General features: G+C 43.2%; 1 protein-coding gene across 7 annotated transcripts in view; it reads left to right on the plus strand.

Moving 5' to 3' along the window:
* Positions 1-20,663, plus strand: part of VPS50 (VPS50 subunit of EARP/GARPII complex) — a 463,388-nt gene that overhangs the window by 347,030 nt on the left and 95,695 nt on the right. For all 7 annotated transcript variants that reach the window (XM_030200504.1, XM_030200521.1, XM_030200476.1 and 4 more), the window contains one exon: positions 15,541-15,621. In XM_030200504.1, the coding sequence (XP_030056364.1) occupies positions 15,541-15,621 (81 nt within the window). The remainder of the gene's footprint in view (positions 1-15,540; positions 15,622-20,663) is intronic.

Raw genomic sequence — 20,663 nt, forward strand, 5'->3', positions numbered from 1 at the left:
AAGGCAGCAGGCACACAAAACCGCGACCGATGCAGGGGGAGGGGGGAGCACCACCACGGACACGGGGGAGGAGCAGGAGTACAAAAACAAACAAAACCACGACGCGCGCACGGAGACGAGTAGGCCCTGCCCCCCTCCTCGGCGCATCGCCCACCACCTCCCCCCCCAAGCACATACCTCCCAAACAATCGCCATGCCACTCATCAACAGTGCCCACAGGGAACGCAGCTTGCCAGACAGCATGGAGGAACTGTGAACGCAGGGAACCTACAGAGACACGCAGGAAGCGACAGCCCATTGCCACAGAGCCTCACACAAACACTGAAGAATCATTTCTAGACAGAACCCAGGTTACCTCTGTCTCACACAGAGGGAAACAGCAGGAAGCTATGTACAACATACAGAGGTATAGAAAGTGTGACAGCCTCCATCACGATAGCTCAGGGACCTCACGGCACAGATGGCAAATAGCCTGGCATAGCCAGCCTCCCGGGACAACCCCCTCAACTACAGAAACCAGGATCACATACGCACTTGCACACACTCATTCTCACCCACACACTCTCTCTGTCACACCCAAACTCTCACACACACTCGCACATTCACACTCTCTCTCTCACACAGTCTCTCTCACACACAGTCACTCTCACATACACTCTCTCAAACATACACACTCCCAGGAAAGCCTTGCTAGCGCCCGTTTCATTTCTGACAGAAACGGGCCTTTTTTACTAGTTTCCACATAAATTTTAAGACAAAAAACTTAACACATCTCATCTTCAGCATGCAGCACAAAATCACTGCTTCATCTTTTTGAGCCTGTGATGTTGGTGATGTGATCCCAGTCCTTCCCTGAAGCTGCAGTTTTACAGGATTCCTGTAGGAACTATTAAAGTAGCAGTGGTGGAAATAATGCACATTATTGAAGTATTTAGAGATTGTACTTATGATAATAATGTGAAACAATTGTAGACTCTGATACAAAGAAGACATTTGAGTGGAATTTTTCTGGCTGATGAAAGAATATAGAGCTGGCTGTTTCATCTTTTGAAGGCTATGCTTTTTCTCAATGAGGCCTTTTTTCTCCATTTTTTTTAAAGAGTTTGGACTATTATATTGGCCCTTGTTCAACAGTGACTATCAATCTGTACTATTTGGATAGCATTTACAAAGGAGTGATTTCAGTTACCCCAATATTGACTGGATAAATGTTACCATCAGGGAGTGCTAGGGAAGTAAAATTCCAAGATATAATAAATGACTGCTTCTTGGAGCAACTGGTCCAGGAACCGACAAAAGGGGTATTTATTTTAGATCTAGTCCTTAGTGGTATGCAGGGCATTCTATGAGAAGAAATAGTGTCAGGTCTGCTGGGAAATGATGATCAGAACCTGATCAAATTTGAGCTAATATCTGGAGTGAATTTGCAAAGGAAATTGTGTAGCAGCATTTAATTTTCGAAAGGGCGACTGATAAAATGAGAAAATTTGTTAAAAAGAAGCTAAAAGGATCAGCCACAAAGGTTAGGAAATTAAATCAGGCATGGATGTTGTTTAAAAATACCCTCTTAGAAGCTCAGACCAGATGCATTCCACGTTTTTACAAAGGTGAAAAGTAGAACAAATGAAAGCTGGCATGGTAAAAAGGTGAAGTGAAAGAGGCTATTAGAGCCAAAAAAAAAATCCTCCAAAGAATGGAAAAAGAATCTGAATGAAGAAAGGCAAGTTAGATGCAAAGCATTAACAAAGAAGGCTAAAAGAGAATATGAAGAGAATCTTGCTGCAGAGGCAAAAACTCACAGTAACAACTTTTTCAGGTACATCAGAAGCAGAAAGCCTGTGAAGGAGCAAACGGGGTGCTCAGGGAGGACAAGGCCATAGCGGAGAGACTGAGTGAATTCTTTGCTTCAGTCTTTACAGAAGAAAATATAAGAGATCTATCTGTACCAAATTGTTTTCTATGGTGATGATGCAGAGGAACATAAAGAAATCTCAGTGAACCTGGAACACGTACTGATCCAAATAGACAAATTTTAGAGTAGTAAATCACCTGGACCAGATGGCATGCATCCAAGGGTACTTTAAGAATTCTAACATGAAATTGCTGATCTGCTGCTAGTGATCTGTAACCAGTCGTTAAAATCATCCATAGTACCTGAAGATTGGAGGGTAGCCAGTGTAATTCCAATTTTTTAAAAAGGTTCCGGGGTGATCCGGGAAATTACCGTCCAGTAAGCCTGATGTCAGTGCCAGGCAAAATAGTGGAAACTATTATAAAGAATAAAATTATGCAACACACAAATATGGTTTAGTAGGACAGAGTCAGCATGGATTCAGCCAAGGGAAGCCTTGCCTCACCAATTTGCTTCATTTCTTTGAAGGCATGAATAAACATGTCCATAAAGATGAACTGTCTGATTTAGTGTATTTAAGTTTTCAGAAAGCTTTTGACAAAGTTCCTCATGAGAGACTCCTGAGAAAATTAAAGTCATGGGATAGGAGGCAAGGTTCTGGTGTGGATTAGGAATTGGTTACTGGACAGAAAACAGAGGGTAGGGTTAAATGGTCATTTTTTTCAATGGAGGATGTGGAATAATGGAGTGCCGCAAGGATCTGTTCCAGGACCGGTGCCATTTAACATATTTATAAATGGTCTGGAAATCGGTGAGGTGATTGAATAATTTTGTATCATCTGCAGATTTAAAGTTGTTAAAACGTATGCAGACTGTGAAAAATTGTAGGAAGACCTTAGGAAATTGGAAGACTGGGCATCCAAATTGCAGATGAAATTTCATTTGGACAAATGCAAAGTAATGCACATTGGGAGGAATAATCGGAATCATATTTATCTGATGCTAGGGTTCACCTTGGGAGTCAACACCCAAGGAAAAGATCCAAGTGTCATTGTATACAATATGCTGAAATCTTCGGCCCAGTGTGTGGCGGCAAGCAAAAAAGCAAACAATGCTAGGAATTATTAGGCAAGGAATGGTAAATAAGACTGAGAATACTGTAATCCTCTGTATTGCTCCAAGATGGGACCTCACCTTGAGTATTGCATTCAATTCTGGTTGCCGTATCTCAAAAAAAGATATATCGGAGGTCAAAGAAGAGAGACAAAAATGATAAAGGAAATGGAATTCCTCTCATATGAAGTGGAAAAGGATGGGACTTGATATACTACCTTTCTGTGGTTACAATCAGAGGGTTACATGTTATATACAGGTACTTTTTTGTACCTTGGGGCAATTGAGGGTTAAGTGACTTGCCCAGAGTTGCAAGGAGCTGCAATGGGAATCATACCCATTTCCCCAGGTTCTCAGGCCTCTGTGCTAACCACTAGGCTACTCCTCAACTCATATGAGGAAAGGCTAAAGAGTTTAGAGCTCTTCAGTTTGAAAAAGAGATGGCTGAACGGAGATATGATTGAGGTTTACAAAATCCTGAGTGGTGGAGAACGAGTAGAAGTGAATCAATTTTTTACTGTTTCAAAAAGTACTAAGACTAGGGGCAGTGGCGTAGCAAGGGCGGGGCGGTCCGCCCCGGGTGCCCGCGGGTGGGGGGTGCTCCGTCGCGTCTCTCTCCTGCCACCACCTGCCTTTTTTTTTTTTTTTAATTTGTGCAGCCACACAGGCAGCGCTTCGCGTCTGCCCTGCGTGTGCTATGAAAGAAATAAATCGTCAGCGCTGGCTTCGGGGCTTCCCTCGATGTCCTGCCCTCGAGGAAATAGGAAGTTACCTCACAAGAGGGCGGGACATCGAGGGAAGGCCCGAAGCCAGCGCTGGCGATTTACTTCTTTCACAGCAGCACACACAGGGCAGACGCGAAGCGCTGCCTGCGTGGCTGCACGGATTAAAAAAAAAGAAAAGAAAAAGGCAGGCGGTGGCAGGAGAAGAGCGCTCTGTGGCTTCAATGGAGGGGGGACGGGACTAGGTCGGGGGGGGGGAGCTCAGAGGGGAGAATGGGGATTGGAGAGGGTGGGGGTGCTCAGAGGGGAGAATGGGGATTGGAGAGGGGGTGGGGGAGTTCAGAGGAGGGGTGCTCAGAGGGGAGAAGGGGATTGGAGAGGGTGGGGTGCTCAGAGGGGAGAATGGGGATTGGGGAGGGGTGGGGGAGTTCAGAGGAGGGATGCTCAGAGGTGAGAAGGAGATTGGAGAGGGTGGGGGTGCTCAGAGGGGAGAATGGGGATTGGGGAGGGGTGGGGGTGCTCAGAGGGGATAAGGGGACTGGGGAGGGAAGTGCTCATGGGAGAAGGGGTCTGGAACTGGGGGCTGAAAAGGGGCAGGGGCTGATACTGTGGGGACTGGGGGCTTTAAAGGGGACAGGGAGAAGTGGCTGGGGCTGAAGCTCGGGACTGGTAAGAGAAAAGGGCTGGGGTTGAACCTAGGGGCTGAAAAGGGGACAGGGAGAAGTGGCTGGGGGCTGAAGCCCAGGACTGATGGGAGAAAAGGGCTGGGGACTGGTGGGATAGTGGGGCTGAAAAGGGTGGCAGGTGGGAGATGTGGGCTGGAACTGGAACTAGGTGCAGGTGGAAAGAGGGGGCAGAGAGAGGGGACAGACCCTGGATGGAAGGGGAGTGTGTGAGGGAAGGCAGACCCTGGATGGATGGGAGAGGGAGGGCAGACCCTGGATGGATGGGAGAGGGAGGGCAGACAGATCGAAGAGGCAGAGAGAAAGGGCAGATGGTGGGTGGAAGGGGGAGAGAGAAAGAGGGCAGATGGTGAATGGAAGGGGCAGAGAGAGAAGGCAGACACTGGATGGAAGGGACATTAGAGAGGGCAGACACTGGATTTCAGAGAAAGAGCAAAGACAGATGCTGGATGGAAGGAAGACAGTGACAAGAAGATGAGGAAAGCAGAAACCAGAGACAACAAACTGTAAATAAAATATATTTTTTTATTTTATAGTATTGTGTCTGTGTTTATGTGTTAATAAATGTTTATAAATAGAACATATAAATAAGGTAATCATTTTATTGGACAAATTTTTAATACATTTTGACTTAACTTTCAGAGAACAAAACCCCCTTCCTCAGGTCAGGATAGGATACTATAACAGCACTATACTGTATTGACCTGAGGAAGGAGGTTTTGGCCTCTGAAAGCTAAATGTATTAGTCCAATAAAATGGTATTTTATTTTCTATATTTGTTTTATTTCTATTTGTTAATTTGTAAAGTGATTGGATTTGTTAGTTTTTTCAAATTTTATATTTTGCACAGTACTAGGGGACATTTTCTGTTTCTGTGATGTTGCATTGTATGCAGAGTCTGGCATCGGGGGTTCAGTTTAATTTTTGTCTAAATAGAAAGTTTATGATTACTTATTCTATAGTGGATTAGGGTGTATCTGTGTTTGTGAAAAAGACATGGCTTTCGGTTGGCATTGACTGTGCAGGATCGACGATCTGTACTAATCTGTCTGTTTTCGTTTTACAATAGGTGAATTGATGTTCTAGTGCTCACTGTAGCGTTTAAGATGCTTGTGTGACTTGTAGAAATTACTGCTTATGGTATGGTAGAATTGCGCTATAGGTATGCCTATGTATTCTCGGTATGCCTATGTATTCTCGGTATGCCTAGTACTGGATTTGGGGGGGGGGGTGTTAAAAAATGACCGGCCCCGGGTGTCAACTACCCTAGCTACGCCACTGACTAGGGGATACTCAATGAAGTTACGTTGAAATACTTTTAAAACGAATAGAAGGAAATATTTTTCACTCAAAGAATAGTTAAGCTCTGGAACTCGTTGGCGGAGGATGTGGTAAACATCGGTTAACTTATCTGGGTTTAGAAAAGTTTTGTACAAGTTCCTGGAGGATAAGTCCATAGTCTGCTATTGAGATAGACATGGGGAAGCCACTGTTTATCTTGGGATTGGTAGCATGCAATGTTGCTGCTACTTGGGTTTCTGCCAGGTACTTGTATTCTGTATTGGCCACTGTTGGAAGCATGAATCTGGACTAGATAGACCATTGGTCTGACCCAGTATGGCTATTCTTATGTTCTTAGCACTACATCTTGCTAACCACAAACAGGCAGTTTTATATGATGCAGTCTTGAGTGGTTTTATAATTGTGGCTGAAGCATAGTCATAATCATGTATTGACAATCTTCCAAGATTGCATCATATATAGCTGCCTATATGTGGTTGGTATTCTGGCAAATTGCTGACTGCACTGTTTATGATGCTAGTGTTTAATCATGAAGAATTGTTACCTGTATGAAGTGGTTAGTGTTTCTCTGGTCTCCTTGTTGGTAAGATATGTGTGTAACAATCTTTTTCTCATTCCTTCAGCAGTTTCCCATTGCTCAGGTTCTAGGAAGGCAAAAAAGTCTTTCTTTAACATCTGTGTAAAAGTTTAGTGTTCATTTGGCTCTTCTTCAATATCGCTATGGGCAAAGGAGCTTGACATCTCACGCAGTTGGTTGGCCTTCTTTAGTTGTCATTGTATGCCTGGCACCCATTCCATGCTCCTCTCCCAGTCATCTCTGGTGGAAAGGAGGGGGGGGGGGGGGGGGGTTGGGTTGTCACCTGGGAAATGTATCACCAGGATTTTGTTTTGTAATCTTACTTTGCATCTGTATATGACTGCCACCAAATTTCAGTCTAGCAGGATAGAGCAGAGCTAGCTGAATTCCTTGTACATTTTTTTTGCTTCTCTGAATTGTTGGTATCTACTGTCTAATTCCACACTAAAGTCCTGAAATATTAATATCTTCATGAGGAACATCTGTTGCCACCCTCCAGAATGGAGAGGCTTCCCCAATACTTGATGTGCCGTCTCCACCACAGGATGATCTTGCAGTGCTGGGAATGCAAGTTCCTTAAATATCTATGTCAGGAAAATTCACTGGGTGCCTTTCTCAACTCCCTCTGGAACTCTCATGACTCTGATATTACATCTTCTAGATCTGTTCTCCAGATCATCTAACTTCTGAGTCAGGGTCTGTATCACCCCCGCTTGCAAATCAGTCCTTCTTCCATACTGCCATCTCATCTTCAGTCCTTGTTCCACATGATCAACCCTGTCCACCATCTCTCTCTGCTCGGCCTGAATGTGTCCAAACTCCTCCCAGTTCTAGTTCGGTCTTGCCACCAAGAGCATTCCCCTTCTTAATGGCGCTCTGAATTATATCTATGTCTGCTGTGGACTGTTGCTTGGCATTTGAGTGAAACCCCATCTCACCCTGGTCTGCAGGGCCAGACGCCCACTTACAGCTACAACCCCATTTCAAAGAGGGAGACACTCCATCATTTGTTGTCACAGTCTTCCCCCCACTTTTTTGGGCAGCATTGGTGTTTTTCTCACTTTTCAGATTCTTCAGAGGCATACTGATCCGATGAAGGCAATTTGCTTTCCTGATTTCCAGGACTGCTACAAGATCAGAATTCAAACATAAATGGTAGGAGCCCCCACAGGACATTTCATCCCTTCAGCATACCATCACCAGAAATCCCAGTCTCCATTCACCCTTTAGTAATTATCCAGATAGCTAATCGTCACCTGTTAGTTGTGTAGCATAGTATTTTATGATCCTTTCCACTTCAGCTGCTTTTGGATTGGTGCCAGTATTATCCATTTTTTTATATGCATTTCACATAAGAGATAGTGCCTATTGGGGAGGGTTCATCCATTTGGATCACCATACCCACCCACACAAAATCACTCACTGGACCAGAAAGGAAAAAAGAGGAGGAGGCATAGCGCTTATATACCATTCTCATCTCACCATCAAAACCACTGTGGAATCTATAACAACCCATCTCGAAATAGCCTCAATCAGAATTCATCATAAAACCCTGCTCGACCACCTCAACTGTGTCCTGTTTTACAGACTACCAATGCACGAGAATGCAAGGACTTCCTTCATTTATGTGATCTTACGTGGCCACACATGCGAACAACCCATGCGAAAGGGCACACACTCGACCCCATCTCACACAAACTGTCCACTGACCAGAACATAATAATAACAGAAACTAATTGGACAGAAACGCCATGAACCGATCATTACAAACTAAACCTATCCCTAAAATTGCGGAAAGGGGTTCTCTCCACATGCGAGAACATACAACCTACACCACGAGAGGCCAAATAGACTCGGATACATTCTGGCAACAGATATACAATAACGATTGGACAGTACAAACGGACTCCATATATACTACCTCTCAGAATGGGACAAAAGATGTAGACACATATTAGACGAAATAGCACCCTTACAAACAAGAACTTCACGCAGACACAACTCGATACCGTGGTTCAATGAAGAACTGAAAAAATTAAAAACACAATCCTGAAAACTGGAACGTGCATGGAAAAAAATAAAAGATGAGCATACACTCAACGCAGGGAAACAAATACAAAGGAAATACAAATACGCAATAAGACAGACCAAAAGGTCATACTACAAAACTAAAATAGGACCAGATTACAAAAATACCAAGAAACTATATCATTTCGTTAATAAACTACTAGACACAATGCCGGTCACTACAACCAACACGGACATCCCATCTGCAGACAACCTTGCTAAATACTTCAACGAAAAAATTGCAAACCTACGCAAAACTCTACCTCAGGACAACACGGACATCGAAAACTTCATCAATGGACTAGACCCAACTCCTGGTGAATACCCAGCAGACCGAATCTGGTCGAATTTCGCTCTCCCCACCGCCGATACAGTTACCCAGGCGATTAAGAGGTACTCCAACAGCCACTGTCAATTGGATACCTGCCCCAGCTACTTAATAAAATCTGCCCCCCACCGCTTCATAACAGACCTCACATCCCACCTAAACTTCATGCTTCAACAAGGCATCTTCTCTAAAGAAAAAGGCAACATCCTACTCAGGGCTGGTCTTAGCAAGTGCGGGGCCCTGTGCAGACCAATTTGGTGGGGCCCCATCCTAGCCCCCCCCCCCCCCCCCCCCACCGTAGCGCCACCCCATTGATAAGATTAGGGAAAGATGCTGGAGGGAGGTGAAGAGGGGAGAGTCACTGGATGTGGAGAGTAGAAGGGAGATACCTGGGGAAGCAGTGGAGAAATTAAGTGACTAACAATAGGGGAAACACTGGGGAGGCAGGATGAGTGAGAGCGGAAGGATGAATGAAGTTAGGGGAGCACTGCAGCAAGGATGACTAAGGCTGTAATACAGGCTACTGGGGAGATCAGAGGCTTGGACATAAATATTGGGAAAGGATAACAGGATCTGGAGTGGGAGAGCACTAAGGTAGGAAGATGGATGGGGATGTTTGGCAGCACTAGTAAGAGAATAAATGATACTGGGAGGGTGGAGGGTGACTTGAGGTGTAGTGGAGTACAGGTGAGACTTGGGGTGAACCCTGGGGAAGGATGAGGCATATGGGACCACTTAGGGGAGGATGAGTAAGGCTCAGAAGGAAGAATTAATAAAATTAAGGTGCATTGAAGAAGGGAGGTAAAAGACAACGGGGGAGGAGTCAAGATGGCGGCTCTAGCTTGAGACTTCGCAGTCGCATGAGCTGAAACTCTGTTGCCTTACCTTTTCCGCTTACCATTATGCCGCATACTAAGAGAAAGGGGGTGGTAAAAGGTCTACTACCGTCGACCCGAATACCTACCCCCGGTCAGCAAACGCTTCTGCGTTTCGTCTCCAGCACCCCAATAAACTCTGGTGAGAGGGATCCTGCTTGTGGTCTTGTCGAAGGAGCGACATCTCCCTTAGGGGTCGAGACATCTCGGTCCCCACCAGACCTTAATCCGCCGCTTTGTCCTGCTCTCCTTCGGACGAGTGAGGAGGACACGATGGAACTGGAAGTCGGTAACCAGAGGCCCTCAGACAGTGGTGCTCTACCTCAGGAAGCAGACATTACGAACACGGAGCTTGTTGCTCCATAAGCGGTTACTCTTCAAACTATTTGGTCAGCTATTCAACAACTTACTGCTGCGGTTACAAAAACTTCGCAAAAACGGCTTTACTGGTAAATAAAATAGATACTTTAACTTCAGCTCTTGAAAATATTAAATCTGAAACATCTACTCAGAAATCTGAAATCTCTTCTTTGAAAACGTTAACGGATGCTCTGATTAAGGATAAAATCAAAGTTTCTTTAAAGTTGGAACATCTTGAAAATTATAATAGACGATTAAATTTGCGGTTTCTAAATTTTCCTGCTTCAATTGGAATTTCACCAATTGATTTTCTGAAAAAATATTTGCTTGAAGTCTTGGCATACCCTCAAACTGCAATACTACCAATCAACAAAATCTATTATTTGCCTGACTCTAAAAATTCCAAGGTGAATCCAATTTGAAAATAATCTGAATTTTGAATTGAATTTACAAGATATTTCTGCCCTGTTAGAAGAATCTATATCAGAGGTAACTACACGAAAGACTCTTTTGGTGTCATTTGTCTTTGAACAGGACATGAATGCTTTATTAAGACTATATTTTAAAAATTCCCATAAAACATTTTGTGGTCAAAAAATCTGGATTTTTCCAGATGTGATTAGATCTACACAAGACCGTAGAAAAGCTTTTCTTGTTTACAGAGAAGAGGTTAAAGCAATGGGAGCTACATTCCTGTTGGCATATCCATGTAAATGCTGTATTAAATATTTGGGAAATAAATATGGTTTTTTTGAGCCAGATCAGCTTAAATTGTTTATAGAAAGTAAAAAGTTGCCCAAATAGTTAGTGTTGAGTAAATAAGGTATAATTATATAATGCTGGAGGTTTTGGAGCCAGGCCATTTATCCTTAAGTATTACCTATTTTTTTTTTCCTTAGATCAGCTACTCCTCTCCAATATAGGATTGGGGTCTAAGAAAGCAAGAATTATTTCTAATATGTTTTGTTTTACTTTTTGGAGAATGCTAATACCAGAAAGGTTGGACATGTTTTGTTTGTATAGATTATAGCAATCTCTGTAATAATTACTGCTGTATTGCCATTTGTAAGTTTATCTTGTAAATTATAAAAAGTTAATAAAGAAACAAAAAAAAAAAAAAGAAGAAGGGAGGTAAAAGATTAAAAGGATATCTATGGGTAAAGGTGGGCAGGGACTGAAAGGGGAAGAAGGGGATTACTGTGGCTCACTGGAAGCAAGGGTCCCAAAACCTTTGACAAAAATGGACATACAGCTGAACATTTCAAACCACAGAGACAGGCAACATGACGAATCATCAGGTTCCATTCGCAGTTCAAGACCACTTTAATTTAGAAAGGTTACTGTAAGAAAAAAAAAAAGCTATCATACCTTGCTGCCTTAATGGCACAAACTGTAGCCCTGTCTGTTGCTTTGCTCGCTCCACTGCACGCACTCGCTCACACCACAGCGATGGCTCACCTCAGACCTGGCTCCAGCTTTTCCCGCTCAGTGACTCCCGCCCTCGCGGACACAGGAAATACCTCATCAGAAGGCGGGACATTGAGCGGGAAGTGAAAAGCTGGAGGTGAGCCGTCGCTGCAACTGTCTGTCGGGGCCATCGCTGGCTCGCTGCAAGTTACTGTCTGGGTCCGGGGAGGCGGGAGCTGACGGCGGGCTCAGTGGGCCCAAGCCGGGGGTGGGCGCCGGTGGCAGGAGCGGAGCGGCTGAGCGGAGGTCGGAGGCAGAGTTGAGGTGCGGGGCCCCCTTAGGCACGGGGCCCTATGCGGCCGCCTCGGTCGCCTGTGCCTAAGACCAGCCCTGATCCTACTCACCCCAATACCAAAAGACACCAAGAAAAAAACAAATGACATCACCAACTACCGCCCAGTAGCATCTATCCCATTGGTAGTTAAACTAATGGAAGGCTTAGTAAACAAACAGCTTAATGATTACATAAGTAAATTCACAATACTACACGACTCACAATCAGAATTTCGCTCCTACACAGCACCAAAACAGTATTAATTACTCTCCTAACTAAATTCAAGCAGGAAATAGCAATAGGTAAAAGCATTCTCCTCCAATTTGACATGTCCAGTGCGTTGGACATGGTCAACCATAATATACTATTAAGACTTCTAGAGTACTTTGGAATCGGTGGAAACACTCTCAAATGGATCAAGGTTTCCTAACCACCAGATCATATCAAGTGAAATCACAAACATATCATCACCTTGGAAACCAGACTGCGGAGTACCGCAAGGATCACCACTATCACCGATCCTTTTCAACCTCATGATGACCCACTAGCCAAGACCTTATCCACCCAAGGCCTTAACCCATTCATCTATGCTGATAACATTACAATATTCACCCCCTACAAACACGATCTGGCAGAAATCACCAGTGAAATCAAGCTCAGCTTAAACATCATGAAATCATGGGCAAATGCATTCCAACTAAAACTCAACACAGAAAAAACACACTGTCTCATTATCTCATCCCAATACAATACATACAAACCTACAAACATCAACACCCCTGGTTATACCCTCTCTGTATCAGACAGCCTGAAAATTCTCAGAGTAACAATCAACCGGAACCTCTCATTAGAGAACCAAGCGAAATCCACCATAAAGAAAATGTTTCACTCAATGTGGAGACTCAAACGCGTGAAACCATTTCTCCCAAGGGAAGTATTTCGCAACCTGAGACAATCAATGGTACTAAGCCACACAGACTACTACAATGGAATCTATGCAGGATGCAAAGAACAAATCATAAACTTCAGACCGCACAAAACACAGCAGCCAGGCTTATATTTGGAAAAACGCGTTATTAAAGCGCCAAACCCCTACGACAAAAACTGCACTGGCTTCCAGTCAAAGAATGTATCTCTTTCAAAATCTGCGCAATAGTTCACAAAATTATTTACAGAGAAGCCCCAGGATATATGACAGACCTCATTGACCTGCCAACTAGAAACACCACACGATCAGCACGTTCATACCTAAATCTCCATTATCCAAGCAGCAAAGGAGTCAAATACAAATCAACTTACGCATCCAGCTTTTCCTATTTATTTATTTATTTAACACATTTATATCCCACATTTTCCCACTTAGTTGCAGGCTCAATGTGGCTTACATAATACCACAGAGGCAGGCTCCGGTTCGGTAAAATGCAAATACACAAAATAGTAGTAAACCTATAAATAACATGAGTGTGAGGCAATAAAGATATGATAAAAAGTCCAATACAGTCTATAGTTTTGCTGTATCACAGGAAGTAGAAAATTAAGTTGGGTCTGAGGGGTAGGCCTTCTTAAACAAGGTGGTTTTCAGTGACTTCCTGAAGTTAAGATGGTTATGAATTGATTTCATGGTTTTAGGCAGTGCGTTCCACAGTTGTGTACTTATGTAAAAGAAGCTGGACGCATAATCTGATTTGTATCTAAGACCATTGCAGTCTGGATAATGTAAATTTAAGTTAGTTCGGGATAGACTGGTACTTTTTCTGGGTAGCAGATTTATTAGGTTCAACATGTATCCAGGAACTACGCCGTAAATAATCCTGAGGACCAGAGTGCAAACCTTGAAGGCAATGCGTTCTTTGATGGGAAGCCAATACAATTTTTCACGAGGGGGTTTGGCACTTTCAAATTTTGATTTTCCGAAGATCAGTCTAGCTGCTGTATTCTGGGCGGTCTGAAGTTTCTTAATTAGTTGTTCTTTACAACCTGCATAGATTCCGTTGCAGTAATCTAAATGGCTTAATATCATTGATTGTATTAGGTTGGGAAATACATCTCGTGGGAAGAAAGGTTTTATACGTTTTAAGTTTCCACATTGAGTGGAACATTTTCTTTGTGGTGGAATTTACTTGGCTTTCAAGTGTCAGGTTCCAGTCAATTATGATGCCGAGTAGTTTTAGGCTATCCAAAATAGGGAGGGAGTGGTTTCGGATGTTTAAGGTTGTAGGTTTAAACTTATTGTGTTGAGATGAAAGGATGAGGCAATGAGTCTTTTCAGTGTTTAGTTTCAATTGGAATGAGTTTGCCCATGCATCCATTGTGTTCAGACCGATCTTGATTGTATTGGTGATTTCTGTCAGGTCGTGTCTGAAAGATATATAAATTGTAACATCATCAGCATAGATAAACGGGTTAAGGCCTAGATTGGATAAGGATTTAGCCAGAGGAATCATTATTATGTTGAAGAGTGTTGGTGATAGTGGTGAACCCTGAGGGACTCCACAGACTGCTTCCACGATGATGATATGTTTGAATTTGATTTTACTTGGTATGATCTAGATGATAAGAAACCTTTAATCCATCTAAGTATATTTCCGCCAATCCCAAAGTGATCAAGAAGATTTAGTAGAATGTCATGGTTAACCATATCAAATGCGCTAGACATATCGAATTGGAGGAGAAGTATACTTTTGCCTGCAGCTATTTCTTGCTTAAATTTGGCCAGAAGAGTAACTAAGACAGTTTCAGTACTATAGAGGGAGCGAAATCTAGATTGCGAATTGTGTAGTATAGAAAACTTGTCCAGGTAGTTCTTAAGTTGTTTAGTCACCATGCTTTCCATTAATTTGACTACCAGTGGGATAGAAGCAACTGGTCGGTAGTTGGTAATATCATTGGTCTTTTTCTTGGTGTCCTTTGGTATTGGGGTGAGAAGGATGTTGCCATGATCCTCAGGGAAGAAGCCATTTTGAAGCATGAAATTTAAGTGGGATGTGAGATCTAATATGTAGCGAGAAGGGGCAAATTTGAGTAAATAGTTGAATAAATAATTTAAGCACACAACTATGGAACGCACTACCTAAAGTAGTAAAAACTATGGTCGACCATAAATTTCCGAAAGGTCCTAAAAACAGGCATACCCCACCTACCCAACATAAATAACCTGGACACTTGCGATATAACGAAACCAAAGACCGTAATGGACATATCCTAACTGTTCATCTTGCTCTCTAAATTCCCCCAATGTATTCACCATACTTGAACCTCTTTCTACCATAACATCACCTTGTATTTGTTCATACCGAACTGCAAACGCTGTTACGGTACTATGTAAGCCACATTGAGCCTGCAAATAGGTGGGAAAATGTGGGATACAAATGTAACAAATAATAATATCCATGTACCCTAATGAGACATGCTTTTTCAAGTGGTTCACACTGTGTTGCCCACAGAGACATACCTGAGTCTGTGAATTAGAGGAATGGGGAAACATGCCATTGTGTCACATTGTAAGTGTGCACTTTCCAACTTGTAGTGTCTTATTCTAGCCTTTCGTGTAACCTCTTGCCTATTCATTTTTAGCATGGTCATATATGACACATTCAGTCCTACTAATTTATATTTATGTATATATATATTTTTTAGTAACATAGAGTGCAAATTAGCATCTTGTGCATTGAGAAATTTTAGAATCATATGGCATCCTGACAGACATTTTGCTGTTTACATGCACTTTGTCAGTCTTTATCAGAAAACTGATGACTTCCTCCCATCAGAAGCTCTTATGATTGTCCCTGTTTTGGGTCAAGTATGTTATTTCTAGATGTGTCTGTCATGCAGGTACTTTCACAGGAAGTACCTGCAAAGTGGTGGGTGACTGGGGGAAGGAAAAATAAAAATTTTCTAGCCTATGTTCCTTTGTTTTTTAGTATGAATCCAGTGGACTGGGTCTGAGCAGCAGCAGATTGCGAACCACCCTTAACCGAATACAGGAGAGCCTCATCGATATGGTAGGTGATGGAACTTCCACCGTCAGTTTTTTTTATCAGACTAATAGAACTCAGGAATTCTTATTTGCACCTTTTCACAATGTCTTGAAGATCAATGACAACAGAACAGCATAGTTGATTCTTGCTGAAGATCTGTCAACTTTTATCATTCTGCATTATCTTTCTATAGGATTAGCCAGCAGCTCGTATTTTCATCCATTAGTGTTAATGAAATTACAGTGTTCAATTTTTATCATGTTCATCATCATCATCACAGGACACTGCATTTTAAAAATCATAATTGATCTTGCTTGTATTAAAATTGGAGAAGACAGAATCTAATGTAATTTTATCTGGTTGCACAGTATTCCAGTTAATAAGTTTGGCTCTCTTAATTACAGTGGTACTTTGTTTTATGTTTATTACTAAAAAATCATCTTAGGAAGACAGCCATTCATTAAAGAAATTGACTAGTGAACAATGATAAATGGTAATTGTATATTGCGCATGTTTTACAGTTACCAGGTTAGCAGGAAGTGATTAGCCTCCATAATTATACTTGCCTATACAACCATAGCACATATTCACAGCGTTTTCTTCATTGAATGCATCTTATACAGGACATCACAGACTTGCGTATAAATGGAAAAGGAAACAAATTATCATAATGTGTAAATTTCAGACTGTTGGAAGAGGAAAAAGTGAAAACCAAACATTCCCACAGGATACCAATGGAAAACAAAAACAAACAAAAACAGCGAGAATGACCAAACATGTCCTAGGAAAAATCTTGACGAGTACTTTATTAGCAAGTGCTCAATCCCAAATAGCAAATAAATTATATACATGAACTTGATTGGATGCAGACCCTACATGAGCCGTGTTTCAGCTAACAAGCCTTCCTCAGTAGTCCTGTTGCTTGCTTCACTAAGAGGCCCTTAAGGGCTTGCCGCATGTGCTATTTCCAGTGTTACAAAAATATTTCGTATTTTTATAGTGCTGGGGCTTACCCGCTGGTAATTGGGCAGTGTTACTGTGGGGTTAGTGCAGGAACCCCCTGGAAATGGCCATGTGCAAATCCCTGTGATTAGTGTAGGGCCATTTCCTTTAAAAAAAAAAAAAAAACAGCCTTTTACCCATTGCCGTAAAAGAGGGCCTTGGCGCGCATCAAAAACACATACCAATGCAACAACAGGCCCCCCTTTTACTGCAGCTTGGTAAAAGAGGCCCTAAATGTGCAAAAAGAAATGGGATTATAAAGAAATAAAATGCAATAAAAGAACCTATAACGAGACCACACCAAACATTCTCAATTGATGGGACCATTTTCGCTAGTGGTGTCTGTTTTGAAGAATGTGTAATTCGCTACTGAGTTGTGTGAGCCCACTATTGGGAATGTTTGGTGTAGTATCGCTGTAGGTTCTTTTATTGCATTTTGTATTTTATTTCTTTACTAGCCTTTGAGCCCGTAAAAACGGGCTATTATAGGAAGGGGGGGTTGAAAGGCCCCCCCCGCGCCGCCGAGTTCGCCGCTGCCCCTCCCCCTCTGAATTCGCCCCCCCCCCCCCCCCGGAGCCGTCGCCACCCACCCTCCACCCGGACAGGCCCTCGCACCGCTACTGAAACAGCAAGGGTCCGGGAATGCAGCACTGAGCTCTGCTGAGCAGCCGACGTCGGCCTTCCAAGTTCCTTCTTCTTCTCTGCCTGTCCCGCCCTCGTGTGACGTAACGTCGTCGAGGGCGGGACACAGGCAGAGAAGAAGAAGGAAGGCCGACGGCGGCAGCTCAGGAGAGCTCAGTGCTGCGTTCCCAGACCCTCGCTGTTTCAGTAGCGGAGCGAGGGCCCGACCGGGTGGAGGGTGGGTGGCGGCGGCGACTCTGGGTGGGGGGAGTGTTAGCGACGGCGGTGTCCCTCCCTCGCAAATGCGCAGTACAGACCCTCTCTGTTCCGCCCCGTCATCACGTATTGACGCGGGGGCGGGGCAGAGAAGGTCTCTACTGCGCATTTGCGAGTGAGTACGACACTCGCCTTTTATATTTATTGATAAACCCATTTCTTTGGGCACATTTAGGGGCCCTTTTACTAAGCTGCAGTAAAAGGGGCCCTGCGCTTCCAGGGCCCCTTTTACTGCAGTGGGTGAAAATAACCAAAAATGAAATGGCCATGTGGTAAGTTTGCACTTGCCGTGCAGCCATTTCAGGGGGGGGGGGGGTCACTTACACACCCAATGAGGTGGCAGTAAGGGCTCCTAAATTTCATGATTACCGCCAGGTAACTCCCTGCAGAAATATTTTTTTCAATATTTCCGCTAGCACCAGAAATGGCGTGTGCTGGGGCCAGAACTACTGCTGGCAACCATGTTGGGCCAGCGATAGTTTTGGGCTGCAGTAAAAGGACCCCTTACTGCGGCATGTAATAGGACTCCTGATGAAGGCTTGTTAGCTGAAATATGGCCCATGTATGTAACTTATTCACTATTTGGGATTGAGCGTTTGCTAATAAAAAGCTCATCAAGATTTCTCCTGGTACATTTGTTTGTTCATTCCCACCGTTTTTTGTTCCCCAATCCTGTTGTCATCACCAACTTTCTATTAGTCAAGTCATGTTTAAAACCTATTGTAAATATTTAGTTGTCAGTTCTAGAATGGCTTCTGTATTTTCTTGAATCTATTTAGTGCACGTGTTAAGATATTAGCAATCAATAACCAGGTTCAAAGTGCTTCTTACTGGATACTTCTTACTGGATAATTAAACTTAAGTGATTTAGAATGTAATTGACATAAGAGAAAAATAAGATGGAAAGTAAATGTTTTCTGTCTGGATCCTTTAAAGGCAGTAGCAGTGATAACTTTCTAAACTTTTTCTGATTCAAATCAAGAGTAAATTGATTTAGAAACAAAATTCCATTACTTGGAAGCATAGGTTATTCTATCTTGGTGAAGTGTGAACAGCGGTGCATAATTTATTGCCTCTAACTGAAATTCTGATATATAAAATATGTTTCAGAAGTGCCTATTTTTAGGGATGGGTAATCAACCTAGGTGGATGAACAGCGAAATCCCACGAAACACACAAAACAGAAGAAACAGTGGGAAATGGACCAATAACTCCAGAGACTGGGACAACTGAGTCGAACAGGAAAACTTTATTATGGACTCGACACAGATCTGTGTTTCGGTCACAGGCCTGCCTCAGGAGGCTTTGTAGTGTGGGTTCGAGTGTAGAGCCATTGTGCCTAGGGGTCTTAAAAAAGACCTTTGAACTCAAAAAAAGGAGTAGCACATCAAGTGGCTCTCACTGTACAGCACTGAGGTGCCCACTTATAAAATTGATCCCTTAATGCCGATCTTGTCTAGGGGAATGAATTGCTTCTTGTTGCCAATGACCTAAAGGACGACCTAAAGGTACAGGGGGATCGGGGGGAGTTGAGTTAAGTGACCCCCTGATTGCCTAGGGTGGGAGAGATGCAACTGGGGGATCGGTGGGGGACAGGGTTCTCATACCCACTCACTTTCTGCTCAGGCCTTCCCAAAATTGGCTGTCTGGCTACACCCCTGGTTGGATACTGTTTGAGTTACATTTCGAAAATAAAACTGGTTGATAGTGCAAAACAATTAATATTTGAGATTAGTTTATGTAGTAGACTGCTGGGCAAATGTGTCTCACACAGCAATTGCTAGTAATAAGTGTTGGAAAGCATCCTTTGTGGTTCTTTAAAATGAATATACTGATGGGTCAGAACTCACTACAATTGGGAAGGCTGATTCTGTTGCCCCTGAACATCTGTACCTTGAATTAGAGCACTCCAGATCTATTATTCAGTGTTCTTTTTTTAATTTAACAAGGTTTTTTATTGAAGCACAAGCAGCATGAATATTACAATACTAAGAACCAGCAAAATAAGCAATCATGAACATTTCTCTTATGGCCACACAGATCCAAGAAATACAATGCACTTATAACATAGCAAAAAAGTACTGATGTGAAACCAGAGGAAAAGAATGTAACACAATCCAAGAGACATCCCCAAAGCAACGTAAGATCGGTACAAAGCAGAACATTCTTACTGCCAGGAGACTCCATTATCAGAACATTAACTTAGGAACACAGTTCAAAGGACCTAACCTAGTGAAGTGCCTTCCAGGATCCTCAACTACCATAAGTAATGACCAAATACTGACCTTGATCCAAGAGGAGAGTAAAGATTCAAATACTGATGTTGTAATCCACCTGGGAACAAATGACCTGGCCAACAATATCAAGTTTAGAGCACACTGAGGAGCCCTTTTACCAAGCTGCGGGAAAAAGGGCCCAGCGCTGGTGGCGGGGGCCGTTTTTCCCATGCGCCAGGGCCCTTTTTACTGCAGTGGGTAAAAAGACACCAGGCACACATGGCCATGCAGTAAGCGAACTCTTACCGCATGGCCATGCAGTAGAAAGCCATTACCACCACCCATTGAGGTGGCAGTAAGGGCTCCCATTCTAATCTGGTAGTAACCAGGCAGCGCACAGCAATGCCCAATTACCGCCGGGTTACCGCTGCGCAAGCCATTTCTGGAGGTTTTCTTTTTCCCCGGAAATGGTACACGCTCAAAACGGGACTAACGCCTGTTGCAGCGTTGGTTCAACAGTAGTCCCGAAAGAGCGAGAGATAAACCCGTTTTGGGCTTACCACCGCTCTGTAAAAGGGCTCCTGAGAGCGTTCCAGAAGCTTGGGGAGGGACTGAAGTCTTTGATTCAGACTGCAATTTTTTCTGAAGTTATTCCTACATGTGGGAAGGGAGAAGAGAGACTATGTAAAACAGAGGAATTCAAAAAGAGGCTCAAAGTTTGGTGTAAAGAAGAAGGTTTCAGATACGTAGGAGGATGGGGCAGTACATGGCAAATCATAAGCTGTACTATAATGATGGGCTACATCTTTCTCTGATGGGGAAAAAGGATTCTTGGAGAGAAATTCAGTCAGAATGTTTCTAGACATTTAAATTAGAGGGTGGGGGGTAACAAAAAGAAACAAAGGAATTCAGAAAGCCACCCCCAGAAAAAACATGATGGTAGAGGGAAAG

This window comes from Microcaecilia unicolor, chromosome 1 (assembly GCF_901765095.1).
Source record: "Microcaecilia unicolor chromosome 1, aMicUni1.1, whole genome shotgun sequence".
In the NCBI taxonomy this organism is placed as follows: Eukaryota; Metazoa; Chordata; class Amphibia; order Gymnophiona; family Siphonopidae; genus Microcaecilia; species Microcaecilia unicolor.